General features: G+C 37.8%; 1 protein-coding gene across 1 annotated transcript in view; it reads right to left on the reverse strand.

Annotated features, from left to right (window-relative positions):
- Positions 1-2313: 2313 nt before the first annotated feature.
- Positions 2314-15340, reverse strand: part of LOC125239508 — a 35817-nt gene continuing 22790 nt past the window's right edge. The window contains exons 25-35 of the mRNA XM_048147121.1: positions 14824-14951; positions 14160-14236; positions 12391-12586; positions 11701-11786; positions 8249-8254; positions 8080-8085; positions 6082-6179; positions 4237-4287; positions 3286-3413; positions 2534-2541; positions 2314-2408 (exon numbers count right to left, since the gene is read on the reverse strand). Coding sequence (XP_048003078.1) covers positions 2380-2408; positions 2534-2541; positions 3286-3413; positions 4237-4287; positions 6082-6179; positions 8080-8085; positions 8249-8254; positions 11701-11786; positions 12391-12586; positions 14160-14236; positions 14824-14951 — 813 coding nt within the window. The 3' untranslated portion in view covers positions 2314-2379. The remainder of the gene's footprint in view (positions 2409-2533; positions 2542-3285; positions 3414-4236; positions 4288-6081; positions 6180-8079; positions 8086-8248; positions 8255-11700; positions 11787-12390; positions 12587-14159; positions 14237-14823; positions 14952-15340) is intronic.

Consider the following 15340-nt stretch of genomic DNA (forward strand, 5'->3'; position numbering starts at 1 on the left):
TACTGCAAGAAATTGATAATCATAATTTCCTGACCATTTCCGCCGGCCGTAACTTATATCAAACGTTTGAAATAAAGTCTCTCTAACTTACCCTAATTTCTCAAGCAGCGGTCGGCGAAAACAGTCACCCCCAACCTAACCTAAGGCAGTTTTCCAAATTAAAATTTATTCTAAGCCTAGTGGCCTCGATGGCAAATGTAGACGACAACAACGTACACTGAGAGAAATTTGGATTGTGAATTTAACAAGTTCGACTTGTTGCGGTTTATCCGTTTGAATCAGCCAAACGTATGTTTAAAACAATATGTGTCAGGTTGTTTTTATAAAATCGACTTGTTGATTCAAATATATTGCCGATTCAAATGACAAGTAGCTTGTTGTTTGAACCAAAGAGCACGTAGGCGCTATTTTAACCAAAAAACTTGTTGAACGAACATGAAAACTGGTTGTATTTTTTCTCAGTATACAAGGTTTTTCTTGTAGCAGATAGCACCTTGTACGTTGGTGGGTAAGGTGCAATTTTCTAAAAAAAATTGCAGATTGTACCCTATACGTTGTTGTCGTCGATTATTTGTTTCTGCTGGACAAAAAGTAAAATTGATACATGTTAATTACATGACACTAACTCAAACAAATTCATGATGTATTTTTGCTGTCGGTTCTTACCTTTCTAGGTGTTAATGTGAACTATGTAGGCATTCGTCTCGCGATATCGAGCTATTACTTATTTATAAACGCCCATGAAATGACTTATTGACGTTTATTCAGCGGATTAGAAGATAAAGCTAAATAAATAAATAAATATTATAGGACTTCTTACACAGATTGACTGAGCCGAGTCCCACACGATACACATAATACAAAGACATATGTAACTCCGTATAGACGGATTACGTCTAAGAAAAAAACGTACCTCAAAGCCTTAGAGAAAAAGGTACGGTGGCCTAGATGGCGTTACACCTTTGGGGAACGCTCGGCTAGATGGCGCTAATACTAATATTTGACATTTTAACACATATCAAGCTAACAATATGGGCCAAATTGTCAAAACTGAGGTTCAAAAGTTTTAAGCTTGTGTCGAGAGATGGCAGTCTATGCACTATGATTAGGTACACATTTAACTTTGACAGTAACTCTCTATAATACTCGATCCTCTTTGTCATAATATAATGTACAAGTACTTATATATATAGAAAACATCCATGACTCATAATCATCATCAAATCATGATCTTGTAATTTGAATGAATTCGGTAATTGTTATTTTGAGATTTGTCAGTCGCTTTTCGGTCAAGGAAAGCGGAAAATATTGTGAAAAAAAATCAGTTTACGCTGTAAGTTGAAAGATCAGGAGGGCGATTTTTGAATCTCGCATACAGGATTTTGTCACTAAAATACCGGTTGAAAACGGTGACTTGCTTATTATTTTCAGTGACAATTTTCTGAATTCGAACACGTGAGACTCAAAAATAGGCCCGCAGATGGCACTAGCTTTAGCCTACGGCATATTCTGGGTTTAGTTGACAATGTGGACCCCAGTCTCTTATGAGCCGTGGCAAACCTAAACAAGCAATTACTGATTAACAGGCCATGCGGCTTAGGTTGTTTCAAACCTAAGCCACATGGCCTGTTAATCAGTAATTCCACGGGACAGGCTCCGCCTAGTGTGGGACCATAGAACTAATTGTCTGTAAATCGTTATGTTAAATAATTATTTCATTTAAAATGCCGGGATATCGCAAGGAAGAAAAAAAAACACATAACCAAAATTCAGCACATTTCCTACAGTTTCAAAAATTATCAAAACTATATCAAGATGTTAGTGGCCGAACCCAATATCATCGGCGAAACGAAAGCCTTCGCTGGTTCGGTCACTAAGGGCCCATTTAGACGGTACGAGAACTCGCATACGAGTTTTATTACATTGCGGTATTTGATTACTGTGCAAAATTGTATGTAACCTCAACAGCCCGCAATGTAACTAAAATCGCATGCGAGTTCGCACGCCGTCTAAATCAGGTCTTACTTAGAATGGGAAACGATCGGGCTGTCAAGAGAGCGTTCTTGGGTCGACCGGCTGGTGGCCCTCCGGCGGGTCGACCCAGGTATCGCTGGGAGGACAGTGTGGTGGCGGATCTGCGTCGGCTTCAAGTCAGTGACTGGCAAGAGGCTGCGCAGGATCGGGACAGGTGGCGATCTCTCGTTTCTGAGGCCAAGATTAACTTTGGATCACTGAGTTTTTTTTAGATTTTATATCAAAATATTTATTGTGAATCGGCGTGCTTAATACAGAATGGACGAAATAAAAGAAATATTATATTTTAAGTTATGTTTATTTCAGAATGTAGTTTTGTTTAGATGTAGGTAGAAAGGTATTATTTTATCCTTTACGACTACGTCGCCGTTTCGCTGAAAAAAAAAATATCCGTAAATATTAATATGCTTTAGAAAATAGTTAATAATTTGATTTTATTATTCAAATTTTATGTATATTTATATTATATTATAGATAAATGAAGGATAACTGAACTTACCGGCACCTCTGCAATAATAATAAAAAATACATATTGAACATGTGTCGTAATAGAAACAGTGACTACCTATTGAAAAATTTAGTTCATTTTTATTTAATTTGGTTTGATTTTGTTGCAATATTTGCACCCGTGTCTAACACAAAAATTTTCCCCTCACTATAGCGAAGGAAAGTACAACGCAAAAAACGCCTTTATTACTGCTTCCAGTAGTTCCACAGGTGGTAATTCATTTTCATCACTAGATTCACCCACTTTTATCAATTTTAAAACAGAAAATTTGACTAAATTCAAGGTCAAATTACTTTACTGGCATTAAAGGATAAAACACGTGGTTTCGAGCTAGGGGAAATAGTTATTTGTTTTAAAAAGGGGCAAAGTTGTTGTTTAAGCGCACATGCCAATATTGATACCCGAGCAAGCGAAAGATTCCAATATTGGAATCTTGAGCGTTGCGAGGGTTTCAAGGCACGAAGGTTAAACAAACTTTGCCACCGAGTGAAACACAAAATTTTTCACCACACCAACACGAACAAAATATTAAGTATAAAACATCAAATTAAATCAAATCTATCAATTTATTCAATATTTATTTATGATTCAAAATCATCATTCATAGGTAAATTCTACCAGCCAGCTTAAGACATCAAGTTAAAATTTGTATGAAATTTGGTAATATTGTATGAATGGTATCAATTACTTAGCTGCGAAATCCCCTCCCAAGATCCTGTTAAGGTTGACAGATGAGTACTTACAGTGTGACCTCCAAAATGTTCTTGGTGATTGTGCCAGCCTCGCCCTTGAACTTGGCCTGGTAGTGACCGGCGAAGGCCGCGGACATCTTGGGAATGTTAATAGTTATCTTCTTTCCTGCCTTGTCCACCTGTGACAACATGGAACATTATTATACGGGGTGTAATTTTATAACATACAATAAACAAATAAATATTATAGGACATTCTTACACAGATTGACTCAGGCCCACGGTAAGCTCAAGAAGGCTTGTGTTGTGGGTACTCAGACAACGATATATATAATAAATAAATACTTATATACATAGAAAACATCCATGACTCAGGAACAAATATCTGTGCTCATTACACAAATAAATGCCCTTACCGGGATTCGAACCCGGGACCGCGGCGTAGCAGGCAGGGTTACTTACTACCGACTGCGCCAGACCGATCGTCAATAAATAGATACTCTAAGAACAAGATGTGGCCCGCTTTGTTTCTTGCCGGTCCCATAGTGAATATCTCCTCCTCCTCCAACTGAGGGGGGACTGAAATCTTCTCGAGGCTGAGGTTAGAATTAGAGCCGGCGTAGCTTTATTTGAGGTTCATATGCGCATTGTAATATGCCTACTTGAAAAGTAAATATTTAAATTTCATTTTCATGTCTTCATTTCATTCTCATTTCAACAATTAAAAAAAAACTAAACGTAGAAAAATTAAATTACTATTTTAGTAATGTACTTAAATTATTTCATGTTAATAGATAGATAGAAAGCTAGAATACCTTCTTTACTGGCACACCTCAGCAAAAGATACAGAAAAAAGATAAAGTGGAGACAAAACAAATGATAAATGATGATGAGAATGGTATGACAATATTTAAGGAAGTGATTATATAGACACGGAATCCAAATCGTTTAAAAAACCAAATACTCTATGCTCATACAAAACATATGCAGTTTTAAAACATACGTCAAAACCATCATCCGCTTTCTTGGCTACGACGTTTCCGTTAACATGAATCTGTAAAAAAATACATGTTAATTATTTTGTGCAAAGTATAAGTCAAATAATATTGTATTTTAAGGACAGCAGCTTCCCTACAACAGGCAGGAGGGGGGGGGGGGCAAATCTCGAATGGGGGACAATTGTAACTAATCCATTTTTTCCATTATTACACTATGATGTTGAGTTCTACATGTATCCACTGAACACACCTACCATATATAACCGGTAGACACTCTATTTAATATTGCAAACATTGTAAAACATGGAAAAATGGACCAGTAACATTTGTCCCCCAGTCGAGAATTGCCCCGCTGTACCTTAAGTAGTTTGTAAATTGTAAACTTTGGGCTTAGACATTTAGAAGCTTTTTTCTATATGAAATCTGATAGCTTGTTGACAGGCGAATCATATTTTTATTTCTCGTCTTGGCAAAATTTTACATGAAAATATTTTTGGTAGGATATTCGTTTGAAGGGCGTCCTTCCAATGTCTCTTCTTAGTCGTATACTCTTGTCAGAGTAGTCGTGGTCATTGGGGTCGTTATGCTGCCTTTTTAATGGTTTCCCGCCATTGCTCTATTTGCAGCGTTCCGCGCGCAGAGATTTAAGGGTGACCCGGTGAGAGCCCTCACTTGGTCTGTCCATCGCATTGAGGGGCGCAGTCTGGGTCTTGTACCGCCCACTCTTCCCTGAACAACAAGTCTCTCTATGGCGGAGTCTTCCCTACGTGTAACGTGACCGAAATAGCTAAGGGTGCGAGAGTGAACGACATCTGACAGTCTTTGTTTGACTTTGAGCTCCTGAAGAATAGACACATTAGTGCGCCGCTGGGTCCACGATATCCGGAGCATTCTTCTCCAGCACCACATTTCCAAAGCGTCAATGCGTTTTCGTTCACTCTCTCTTACTGTCCATGTTTCAGCCCCGTAGAGAAACACTGGGAAAACGAGAGATCTTACGAGACGAGTTTTCGTTGCCCTTGTGATGTCACGGTCTCTCCAGACCTTGAAGAGTTTCTCCATTGCGGACCGAGTGATGGCCATGCGTCGCTTGATTTCGTCTTCGGAGCCTCCGCCATCTGAGACCAGTGACCCTAGGTATATGTATGAAGATACAACTTCACAGTTCCCAATCGCTTTTGTCTTATTTTCACTATTGCGGCTCACGACCATCATCTTCCAATGTCACTAAAGTGTTAACTCGTTGACACTTGTATACTGCCTGTCCTAACCTACGGTGCCCAAACCTGGTCAGTCACCGAGAGTCAGAAGTCCCAACTAAAGGTTAGCCAGCGAGACATGGAGCGCAGCATCCTGGGTGTCACAAGGATGGACCGCATCAGAAACACTGCGCTCAAAAACTCGCGTAGCTGACGTAGGGGAAAAGACCGCCAGGCTGAAGTGGGACTGGGCAGGCCATGTCTGCCGCATGCATCAGGATAGGTGGACTATAACCACCTCCCACACCTCGGACACTGGCGATCAAATATTATGAAAGAGGCGCGTTGCTCAGCCTATGCTCGTGTACTATGCTTGTATGAGTGAGTGGGGGTCGACTGTTCGCGTTTTTGACAGGCGGTAACGGTGAGGTAACCGGGAGCGGGTGGGCGGCACTTTCAGCGGGGAGCGCGAGTGGCCATACTGCACGACAGTACTGTTTATTATACTGTAGCCTAGGTGAAGATGGCGGGACGACTTGGACACCTTTATGAGTGACTGGCCGGAAAAAGCACACCAGAGGGAGTTGTAGAAATCAAGGGCCTTTGCACATCAGTGGGACACTAAAGAGCTAAAAAAAATAAGTTAGGTACCTCTTCTACATCGAATTCCTTCTCAGCCTTAAATGTGATTTCCTCCTTGAACGCTGCGTCTGGTGCGGCACTCTTCTTTTGAACATCGACCGTTACATCTGAAAATTTAACTTGACTAAGGGCCAGTTGCATCAACTACATTTGACAGACACATCATCGTCACACAGCAGATGTCTATGGAACTCCCCATACAATATTTAACGAACGCTTTAACGGTGACAGACGTGATGCAACCGGCCCTAAATATAATAAATTACTTTTTAATGACAGTCAAGCAAACTACGGATACCTTTAACCAAAGACCTATATAACTTCGTAAAGACCGGTAAAGTCTAAGAAAAAAAAACATACCCCAAAACCATACAGAAAAAGGTACGGTGAGCTAGATGGCGATCCACCTTTGGGGTACGCTCGGCTAGATGGCGCTAATATTAATATTTGACATTTAAAAACATGTCAAGCTAAGAATATGGGCCAAATTGTCAAAACTGAGGTTCAAAAGTTTTAAGCTTGTGTCGAGACATGGCAGTCTATGCACTGTGATTACACATTTTACTTTGACAGTCATTCTCTATAATACTCGATCCTCTTTGCTTCAACACTATAGTTGGAAGTGCGTGCGTTTATTTTATTTTCTTTATTTGGTAAACAACTTCGTATATGAAAGTAGGTAAACTAGATTTTTTTTAAATTACAAATAGGTCCACTCTTGGCCACAGACTAGCCAAAGGCAAAAACGTAGCCTACAATGTTCATCTAGTCTATAAACCGGGCAATTCCACGTAAGTGTAATGTAAGTGACCACTTCATTGCATGTTTTTAGGGTTCCGTAGTCAACTAGGAACCCTTATAGTTTCGCCATGTCTGTCTGTCCGTCCGTCCGTCCGTCCGTCCGTCCGTCCGTCCGTCCGTCCGCGGATAATCTCAGTAACCGTTAGCACTAGAAAGCTGAAATTTGGTACCAATATGTATATCAATCATGCCAACAAAGTGCAAAAATAAAAAATGGAAAAAAATGTTTTATTAGGGTACCCCCCCTACATGTAAAGTGGGGGCTGATATTTTTTTTCATTCCAACCCCAACGTGTGATATATTGTTGGATAGGTATTTAAAAATGAATAAGGGTTTACTAAGATCGTTTTTTGATAATATTTATATTTTCGGAAATAATCGCTCCTAAAGGAAAAAAAAGTGCGTCCCCCCCCCTCTAACTTCTGAACCATAGGTTTAAAAAATATGAAAAAAATCACAAAAGTAGAACTTTATAAAGACTTTCTAGGAAAATTGTTTTGAACTTGATAGGTTCAGTAGTTTTTGAGAAAAATAAGGAAAACTACGGAACCCTACACTGAGCGTGGCCCGACACGCTCTTGGCCGGTTTTATTTTATTTATGATGCAAATTGAAGTCTTAATTTATCTCTAGATAAGCCTACTTTTAATCCTTAGATATATTGATATTTAAATTAGCACCATGAATAAAAAAACATGCAAATAATTGGTCACTTACATTACTCTATTACATGGAATTACCCAGCCAGTTACTCCGTAGTATCTTCTTAGTAGTTTGTGAGTTACTCGACGTCAGTTAGCTCGTCAATAGCGGTCAGTTTCCCTTTCATCCCGAAATCGACAGTAAAGTTGTTAGGGATAAGTCACTATTTCTATTAGAACGGGTCCCAACCCCCAAAATTGTAATTACAAGTGTACCCTGGGGGCCGATTTTTGAGTCTCACACTAAAATGCCGGTTGAAAACGGTGAATTGCCCATTTTGAGTGACAATTTTCTGAATTCGAACGCGTGAGACTCAAAAATCGGCCCCCTGGTACGGGGATGTGCGTAACGGTGTTGCGCAATTTATATATCTCCTAAATTGCTTTTATACTAAGAACTAAAACTAAGAAAACTTTCAAGATGTGAGTGCGCTTTTTATCCTAAAGGTATACACACATACAGTTTAAAAGGAAATATTAATATTTTTACGAAAAGGGAACTTACCCGCAGCTAAAATGAATAATCAATTGAAATCAGTCATAAAATGAAAATAAATTCGATTAAACATATGAATGAAATGAATAATTAAATTACTTATATGTATATAATTTAATTAATATTTTTTATTGTTACATTTCATGTTTTATTACTACATCAAAAGTTAGGTACTTACACTCGGCTACAAATAAAAAAAAACAATAAAACATATGATCAGATTGTAACAGAGTTGGCTAATCCGATTAAAATTAACAAAAAAACATAGTAAACCTAATCTAAAAATATTAAATAAGTATGTAAAAAGGGTTCACTATTGTCTCGCAGACACTTTTTTCGCATATATTTGATTCGTATAAGTCACGTTTGGCAGAAACACGTTACGCAGAATATGCTTTGGCATAAATAATTTCGCAGATTTTTATAAGAAGTTGAGAAAATCCGTACAACGCCCGATCTACCTATCAACGCAGACTTAAACATATTCAAATCGCCTAGACTTAAGTCTCGCAACCCTCCAGCCTTGCTTGCGCACGAATTCCCAACTGACTGGAACGTCCAAACCACCTGGATGGAGGAGTGGTCAGCAAAAGGCGTAACGTCAGATCTATTCCACATCGAGCCCCGTAAGTTTCCAAGTGGTTTTAAAGAAACGCGTCGTGTCTGGTGTTCCCTAAATCGCATACGAACCGGAATTGGTCACTGCGCCTATCTGCGGAAAAAATGGGGTTGGGCTGACACTGAGAAATGCGACTGCGGAAACCCTAAACAAACTGTGCACCACATCGTTTTCGAATGCCCCTTAATTAAGTACAAAGGGCCACCCTCGGACTTCAAAAACCTAACGAGCGACGCTATCGACTATTTACGGAATGCTAAATTTAAGTTGTGATTTGCATGTAAGATTGTAAACTTGCCATACGATAAATAAATAAATAGATTTTTATAATAGCGAATCGTATGTTGTCATAATGTTGATGAGCATAATAGTCTTCTAGTCGAATAGTACTGTCGCAGATAATATTTGTGCATAATATTTAGGCGGCATAAACTTGCAATTTGCTTTTTCATAGTGAGACGGACGTGTTAGGGATGCAACGATGCAAGATACCTAACACTCCTCGCTTCGCTCGTCGTCGTACCTAACGGTGGCTCTGGGACAGTGTTTCCTTTTTGATGGCGTGTCATAATTCTGCTCTTGTAATAGTATGCTATACGATTATTATGGTTCATAAAATTATGCTAAATCAAAATCGACCAAAGTAATGTTCTGTAAAACAATATTCTGCCAACAGTGTCGTATGCGTCGTAGTAATACTGCCAACTAAGTTTGTGTTTCTGCGAAACATGTTATGCCAGATAAGGGTAACTGGCCCCAATTTCATATAGGTGACAGGTGCGACAATTGTCACAAAATATTACATATGTAGAATTATTGGTTTCACCACGCTGACAGGTGCGACAATTGTAGAATACAATTGTCACGACTTAACCATAGGGATAAATGTATCAAATTATGAATAGTAGTTGACTCAAATGGCAATAAGTAAATTTATTTAATGGATATTTTTATGTTTATTGGCTGACTATAAATATAAATGCCTTTGTTAACTTCGATAAAACTTATTTAAAACTATTCATTACCTAAATCCTCTCCCACCATTATATAATTTTCTTCGGTAACATTATTTATGTGTATCAAGTAGGCATTGGTTATGTGTTAGTTTTTTGTTTCAAAAACAAATATTGCAGTATGGATATAATAAGAAAGATGACTATCTTAAAATTGATTTCCGACCGCAAATTCGTGTTATTTGATAAATTTTATAACAAATTAATACCCGCAATGAAAGAACAATAATTAAATATAACTATTCCTTTATATGAACGTTTAATTGAAACGGGTGTATGGCAAAGAAATAGAAATATCTAAGATATATATATACCTAACTTGGTACTATACTAAGTATTTAATAAGTTTGAATTATTAAGATATATAAAATGTATTTCTTATAAACGTGAATAAAAGAAGAAGAAGTAAAAACATTGACCATTAGGTACTACAATTAAAATATACAAATAACAAATTAAACAAATTAAAACTATTCTAAACTAATAGTTAAAATGCTTAACTAAACTAAAAATATTTGAATTTGGAATTCGGTGTTCCTAAATACGAAGGTAACTCGTTCATTTAAAAACGCTCAAATTAATTTGAGGGTATTTGTATCAAATAATATTAATGATAGCTATTTAGACATAGGTATGTAGTATTTTTTTATGATACATAAGTTTAAAAACACAATTTAGTATAATAATATGTATTAACGCAGAAAAATCTCAAAAATATACCTAAGTACTAATAATGTTACGAAGGGCCCAATAGCGTTTACTAACAGCAACACTCTTAACTAATCATCGGTAGGCTTTATGCCCTTGTAATAAGGTACTAACATTGCTGCCGATGGTACAATGATAAAAATAAATTGAGATATCCGTAGTTTTCTACAAATTTAATTTCATTCTTACGTAGCATTATTGAAACTTATATCGACGGCGAAGTAACAGGAACTCAAAACTAAGTACGAAAACCTAAGTATATAAGTAGGAATTACTGTCACTATCACTAATAGTGTCACTATACCACTCGCATGGGCAGCCATTTTGAACAACGCGTATGTCAACCACAAATTACTACAATTGTCACACAATTCGACACATCTTAATCCTCCTGTCGAGATTCACCGACAATTCTACAAATATGTCGCCTAGAAATAATAATTATTGTTTCACAACATAATTGTAATACATACAATTGTAGCAAAATGCCTGTCATGTTTGTAAGCAATTCTATAGAAAATATTTTATAAAATTGTAATTTGTCACCTGTCATCGACAATTGTCGCTCGACATATGTCACTGACAATTGTAGCCTTTTTGAAATAGGGGCCAGTAAAAAGAAGTAGAATTGTAATTGATCGACGCATCAAAGCATGTCTTAATAATGCAAACATTGTAAAACATGGAAAAAATTGACCAGTTACATTTGCCCCCCAGTCGAGATTTGCCCAGCTGTGCCTTATACCTTTTAATTTTTTTTTCTTTTGTCGTGAGATTACAGCTCCCAGGGTCTAGCTACTATTACTATACAAGGTGCTCGCGAGGAACCCATATAACTTTAACGGCATATTCTTGGTCACATTTTAAGATTAAAATGTCATATAAACTTTTCTAGATTTCGTCTAGTTTCAGAGTTATTACCAATTAAAAAAAAACATTTCGGTATTGTTACTCAGTAGAAAAGGTCTTCTTAACGGCGCTGATGCGCAATTGTGGAGCATAGTCTCACAGTAGTCATTGATAGATGTCAAAATGTGACAAGAAAAACTTCCAAAAAATTTGGTTTTTAGAAAAATTTATTAAGGAACTCATTTTAATTGCCAACTTAATGCATAAAAATTGCTTTTTATGTGAAAATACGTCCAAAAAAGTTGAAAAAAAAAAACATTTTTTTTTTGCGTAAAATTTTAAAATTCATATAACATTTTTTCTTTCTTCTTGCCTCAGAAACGCGTGGTCCAAGTTATGCGGGTTCCTCGCGAGCACCTTGTATATTAAAAGAAAACTTACTCTCTAAAATAGCCACTGGTTGGTTGTGTTCCTTGCCGCCTACGTCAAACGTTCCCATATACACACAAGCGTCTGTATCAGCGTACCTGAAAAAACAACGGGTTTATAGCATAGAGGAATAAGTAAGGAAAAGTTGTAACTCCAATGAGTAAATGCAAGTTATTTGTAGTGACATCTCGTCGAAAACAAAACGCCGCGAAAGGTAGTCTGGCTCTGTCACGCCAATACGCAAGAGCGATAGAGATAGATATCTACGAGCGTTTCGTTTCGTGAGCGTTTGTGACATTCGGGTACGTACCATGTTCTGTCACTCATAAAGTAATAACACACAGTCTTAAGTTTCATAATCTTAAAAAATCTTAATCAGATCGAGTGCACGGATTTCCATACAATTTCGCAACTGTCCACACACAGTCTTATTTTTTAAGATTATGATTTTTTTCAGATTGATCTGACAGATTGCGAATAATGTGAATTTTAAGAATGTGTGTGGCAAGGCAGTCGATCTTATTTTATAAGATTATGATTTTTTCAGATTATGAATTTTAATACTGTCTGTTGCCGGCCTAAGTGATCATAATCGCGGCATCGACCTAAACTTTACAGTCTTCGCAGTCACAAGACTTTGTATATTATGAATAGAATAGAATATAATTCATTTATATTCATTTATGCTACTCAAGTACTCACTTTTCAAACGCGAAAGTGATCTTCTTGCCCGCCGCATCGACTTTGACCTTATCCTCAGCTGCAGCGGCAGCGTTACATTTGACGGCCTTGAGCTCGCATCCTTCGCAGGTATATGGTGTTTCGGGAACATCACACTTGTCGTCTACTTTGCAAGTCTTCGCTGCGATTTCTAACTTGACGTCTGCGCCTCCGGCTGCTATAATAAAAAATAGAGCATTATAACACACGTGCGGAAAAGAGGAAATTTGAAACGAGTGGTGATATATTAAAACACGACCGTAGGTGACACGAAATTTTCAATGTCCCTAAATCGAAAACCATTTCGAGATATACGCTTGTAGATCACATCAATAATTTTTTAATTTTTTTTTCGTATTTTTAGTATAAAAAATCTAAAAATAGTTTAAAGGGGAAGTGACGTCAAATGGCTGATTTAGAGCTGCCACTATAACAAAAAAATCTTCCAGTTGGGATGTCACTTGAGTTTGACAGTAACACTTATCACAGTTCGTAGCAAAGATATTAAAAATTTCATGGCTTAGTCTAATATGGTTCGTAGTCATTCACTATTGGTTGACAGAGACACTTGACAATCAGACATACCGGACTGTTTAAGTGTTTAAGCTGACTGTTAAAACTTTTTTTTTAGGAATTATTTTGTAGTTTTCTTGGGTGTATGAAACAACACATGTGACGTCATAAAGCTGTGTCTTGACGTTTGTAACTTACGCTCTTTCTGCTCGAAGTAGTAATAAGAAGGGATTTTCTCATTAATATAGCAGTTTTTGGAAAAATAAAAAAATACGTGTATCTTTTAGTATTGAGTTCTTTCAAACCAATCAATAAAAAGTAGTACTCAAAAATATGAAATGTTGTCAAACTAAGTGCATGGTCGTAGAAAAAGTATTGTATGCTTAGACTAAATATATGTGTGCAACGGTGTTTAAATGAGTCAAAAAATACTCGTGGCGTCTTTTCCACGCCACTCGTCTTTTTTGGCCTCCTTTAAACGTCAGTTACATAAAATACTATTGTGTCTATCAGTGGCGACGCGTGAATATTTTTGTTTGTAAAGCCGGAGGGGTTTTTGGGATCTGTTTTGTATGGACTTCTACAGATATTGCAGAATCTTAGAGAACCCGTTGGGAATCGAGTTGTATCGACGCTACGCCACTGGTGTCTATAGTAAAAACCGGCCAAGAGCGTGTCGGGCCACGCTCAGTGTAGGGTTCCGTAGTTTTCCGTATTTTTCTCAAAAACTACTGAACCTATCAAGTTCAAAATAATTTTCCTAGAAAGTCTTTATAAAGTTCTACATTTGTGATTTTTTTCATATTTTTTAAACATATGGTTCAAAAGTTAGAGGGGGGGGACGCACTTTTTTTTCCTTTAGGAGCGATTATTTCCGAAAATATTAATATTATCAAAAACAATCTTAGTAAACCCTTATTCATTTTTAAATACCTATCCAACAATATATCACACGTTGGGGTTGGAATGAAAAAAAAATCAGCCCCCACTTTACATGTAGGGGGGGGTGCCCTAATAAAACATTTTTTTCCATTTTTTATTTTTTCACTTTGTTGGCGTGATTGATATACATATTGGTACCAAATTTCAGCTTTCTAGTGCTAACGGTTACTGAGATTATCCGCGGACGGACGGACGGACAGACAGACATGGCGAAACTATAAGGGTTCCTAGTTGACTACTGAACCCTAAAAATGCCGAAAGTAAGAATCAGTGTTTTATAATATAACTCAACTTACCGGGTGTCTCGCCTCCGCCTTCGCCCCCACCCTTACCCCCACCATCCGGAGCTTTCACATCAGCAGCCGCAGCTTCCCTGCAACCAAAAATGAAAAATCCATACTTATATCCACACTAATATAATAAATGGGAAAGTGTATGTCTCTGTTTGTTTGTCCGTCTGTCACGGCGAAACGGAGCAACGTATTGACGTGATTTTTTAAATGGAGATAGTTCAAGGGATAGAGAGTGACATAGGCTACTTTTTGTCTCTTCCTAAACCCCCACTTTCCTAAAATAGGAGGTGGAAGTTTGTACGGAGCATTCCGTAATTTTAGAATTGAACGCGAGCAAAGCCGCTGGCAAAAGCTAGTTTAATATAAATTGTGATATGAAGCAAAACAACATAATAATAAATAAATATTGGGGGACACCTTACACAGATCAACATAGCCCCAAACTAAGCAAAGCTTGTACTATGGGTGCTAAGCGACGATATACATACTTAAATAGATAAATACATACTTATATACATAGAAAACATCCATGACTCAGGAACAAATATCTGTGCTCATCACACAAATAAATGCTCTTACCGGGATTCGAACCTGGGACCGCGGCTCAGCAGGCAGGGTCACTACCGACTGAGCCAGACCGGTCGTCCTACTGAAGATTAGTACATACATTTCGACCTCCAGAACCGTTTTCGTGACCTCTTCTGCGTCGATCTTGAACTTGACCTGGTAGTGACCTGCGTACTGCTCCGACAGTTTGGGCACCGATATCTTTATAGTCTTCTTCTCGTCGTCTACCTATAAAAAAAAGTTTTTAAAACATCATAAATACTAGCACACAAGCACATCTCGGACACTAGCGATCAAATATATGAAAGAGGCGCGTTCCTAGCACACATTCTAAGTTCGTGTAGGTGAACGCATACCGTGCTTGTATGAGTGAGATATGACAGGTCGACTGTTCGCGTTTTTGACAGGCGGTAACTGTGAGGTAACCGAGAGGGGGTGGGCGGCGCTTTCAGCGGGGAGCGGAAGTGGCCATACTGTACGATAGTACTCTTTATTATACTGTGACACAAGCGCGGATCTAGCTTCGTGCCCAGGGGTGGGGGGGGGTCTCGTGGTAAAAGCGTCAAATATTACCGCCATTTATGCCACCGTACCTTTTCCTGTATGGTACCTACTGA

This window comes from Leguminivora glycinivorella, chromosome 25 (genome assembly GCF_023078275.1).
Source record: "Leguminivora glycinivorella isolate SPB_JAAS2020 chromosome 25, LegGlyc_1.1, whole genome shotgun sequence".
In the NCBI taxonomy this organism is placed as follows: Eukaryota; Metazoa; Arthropoda; class Insecta; order Lepidoptera; family Tortricidae; genus Leguminivora; species Leguminivora glycinivorella.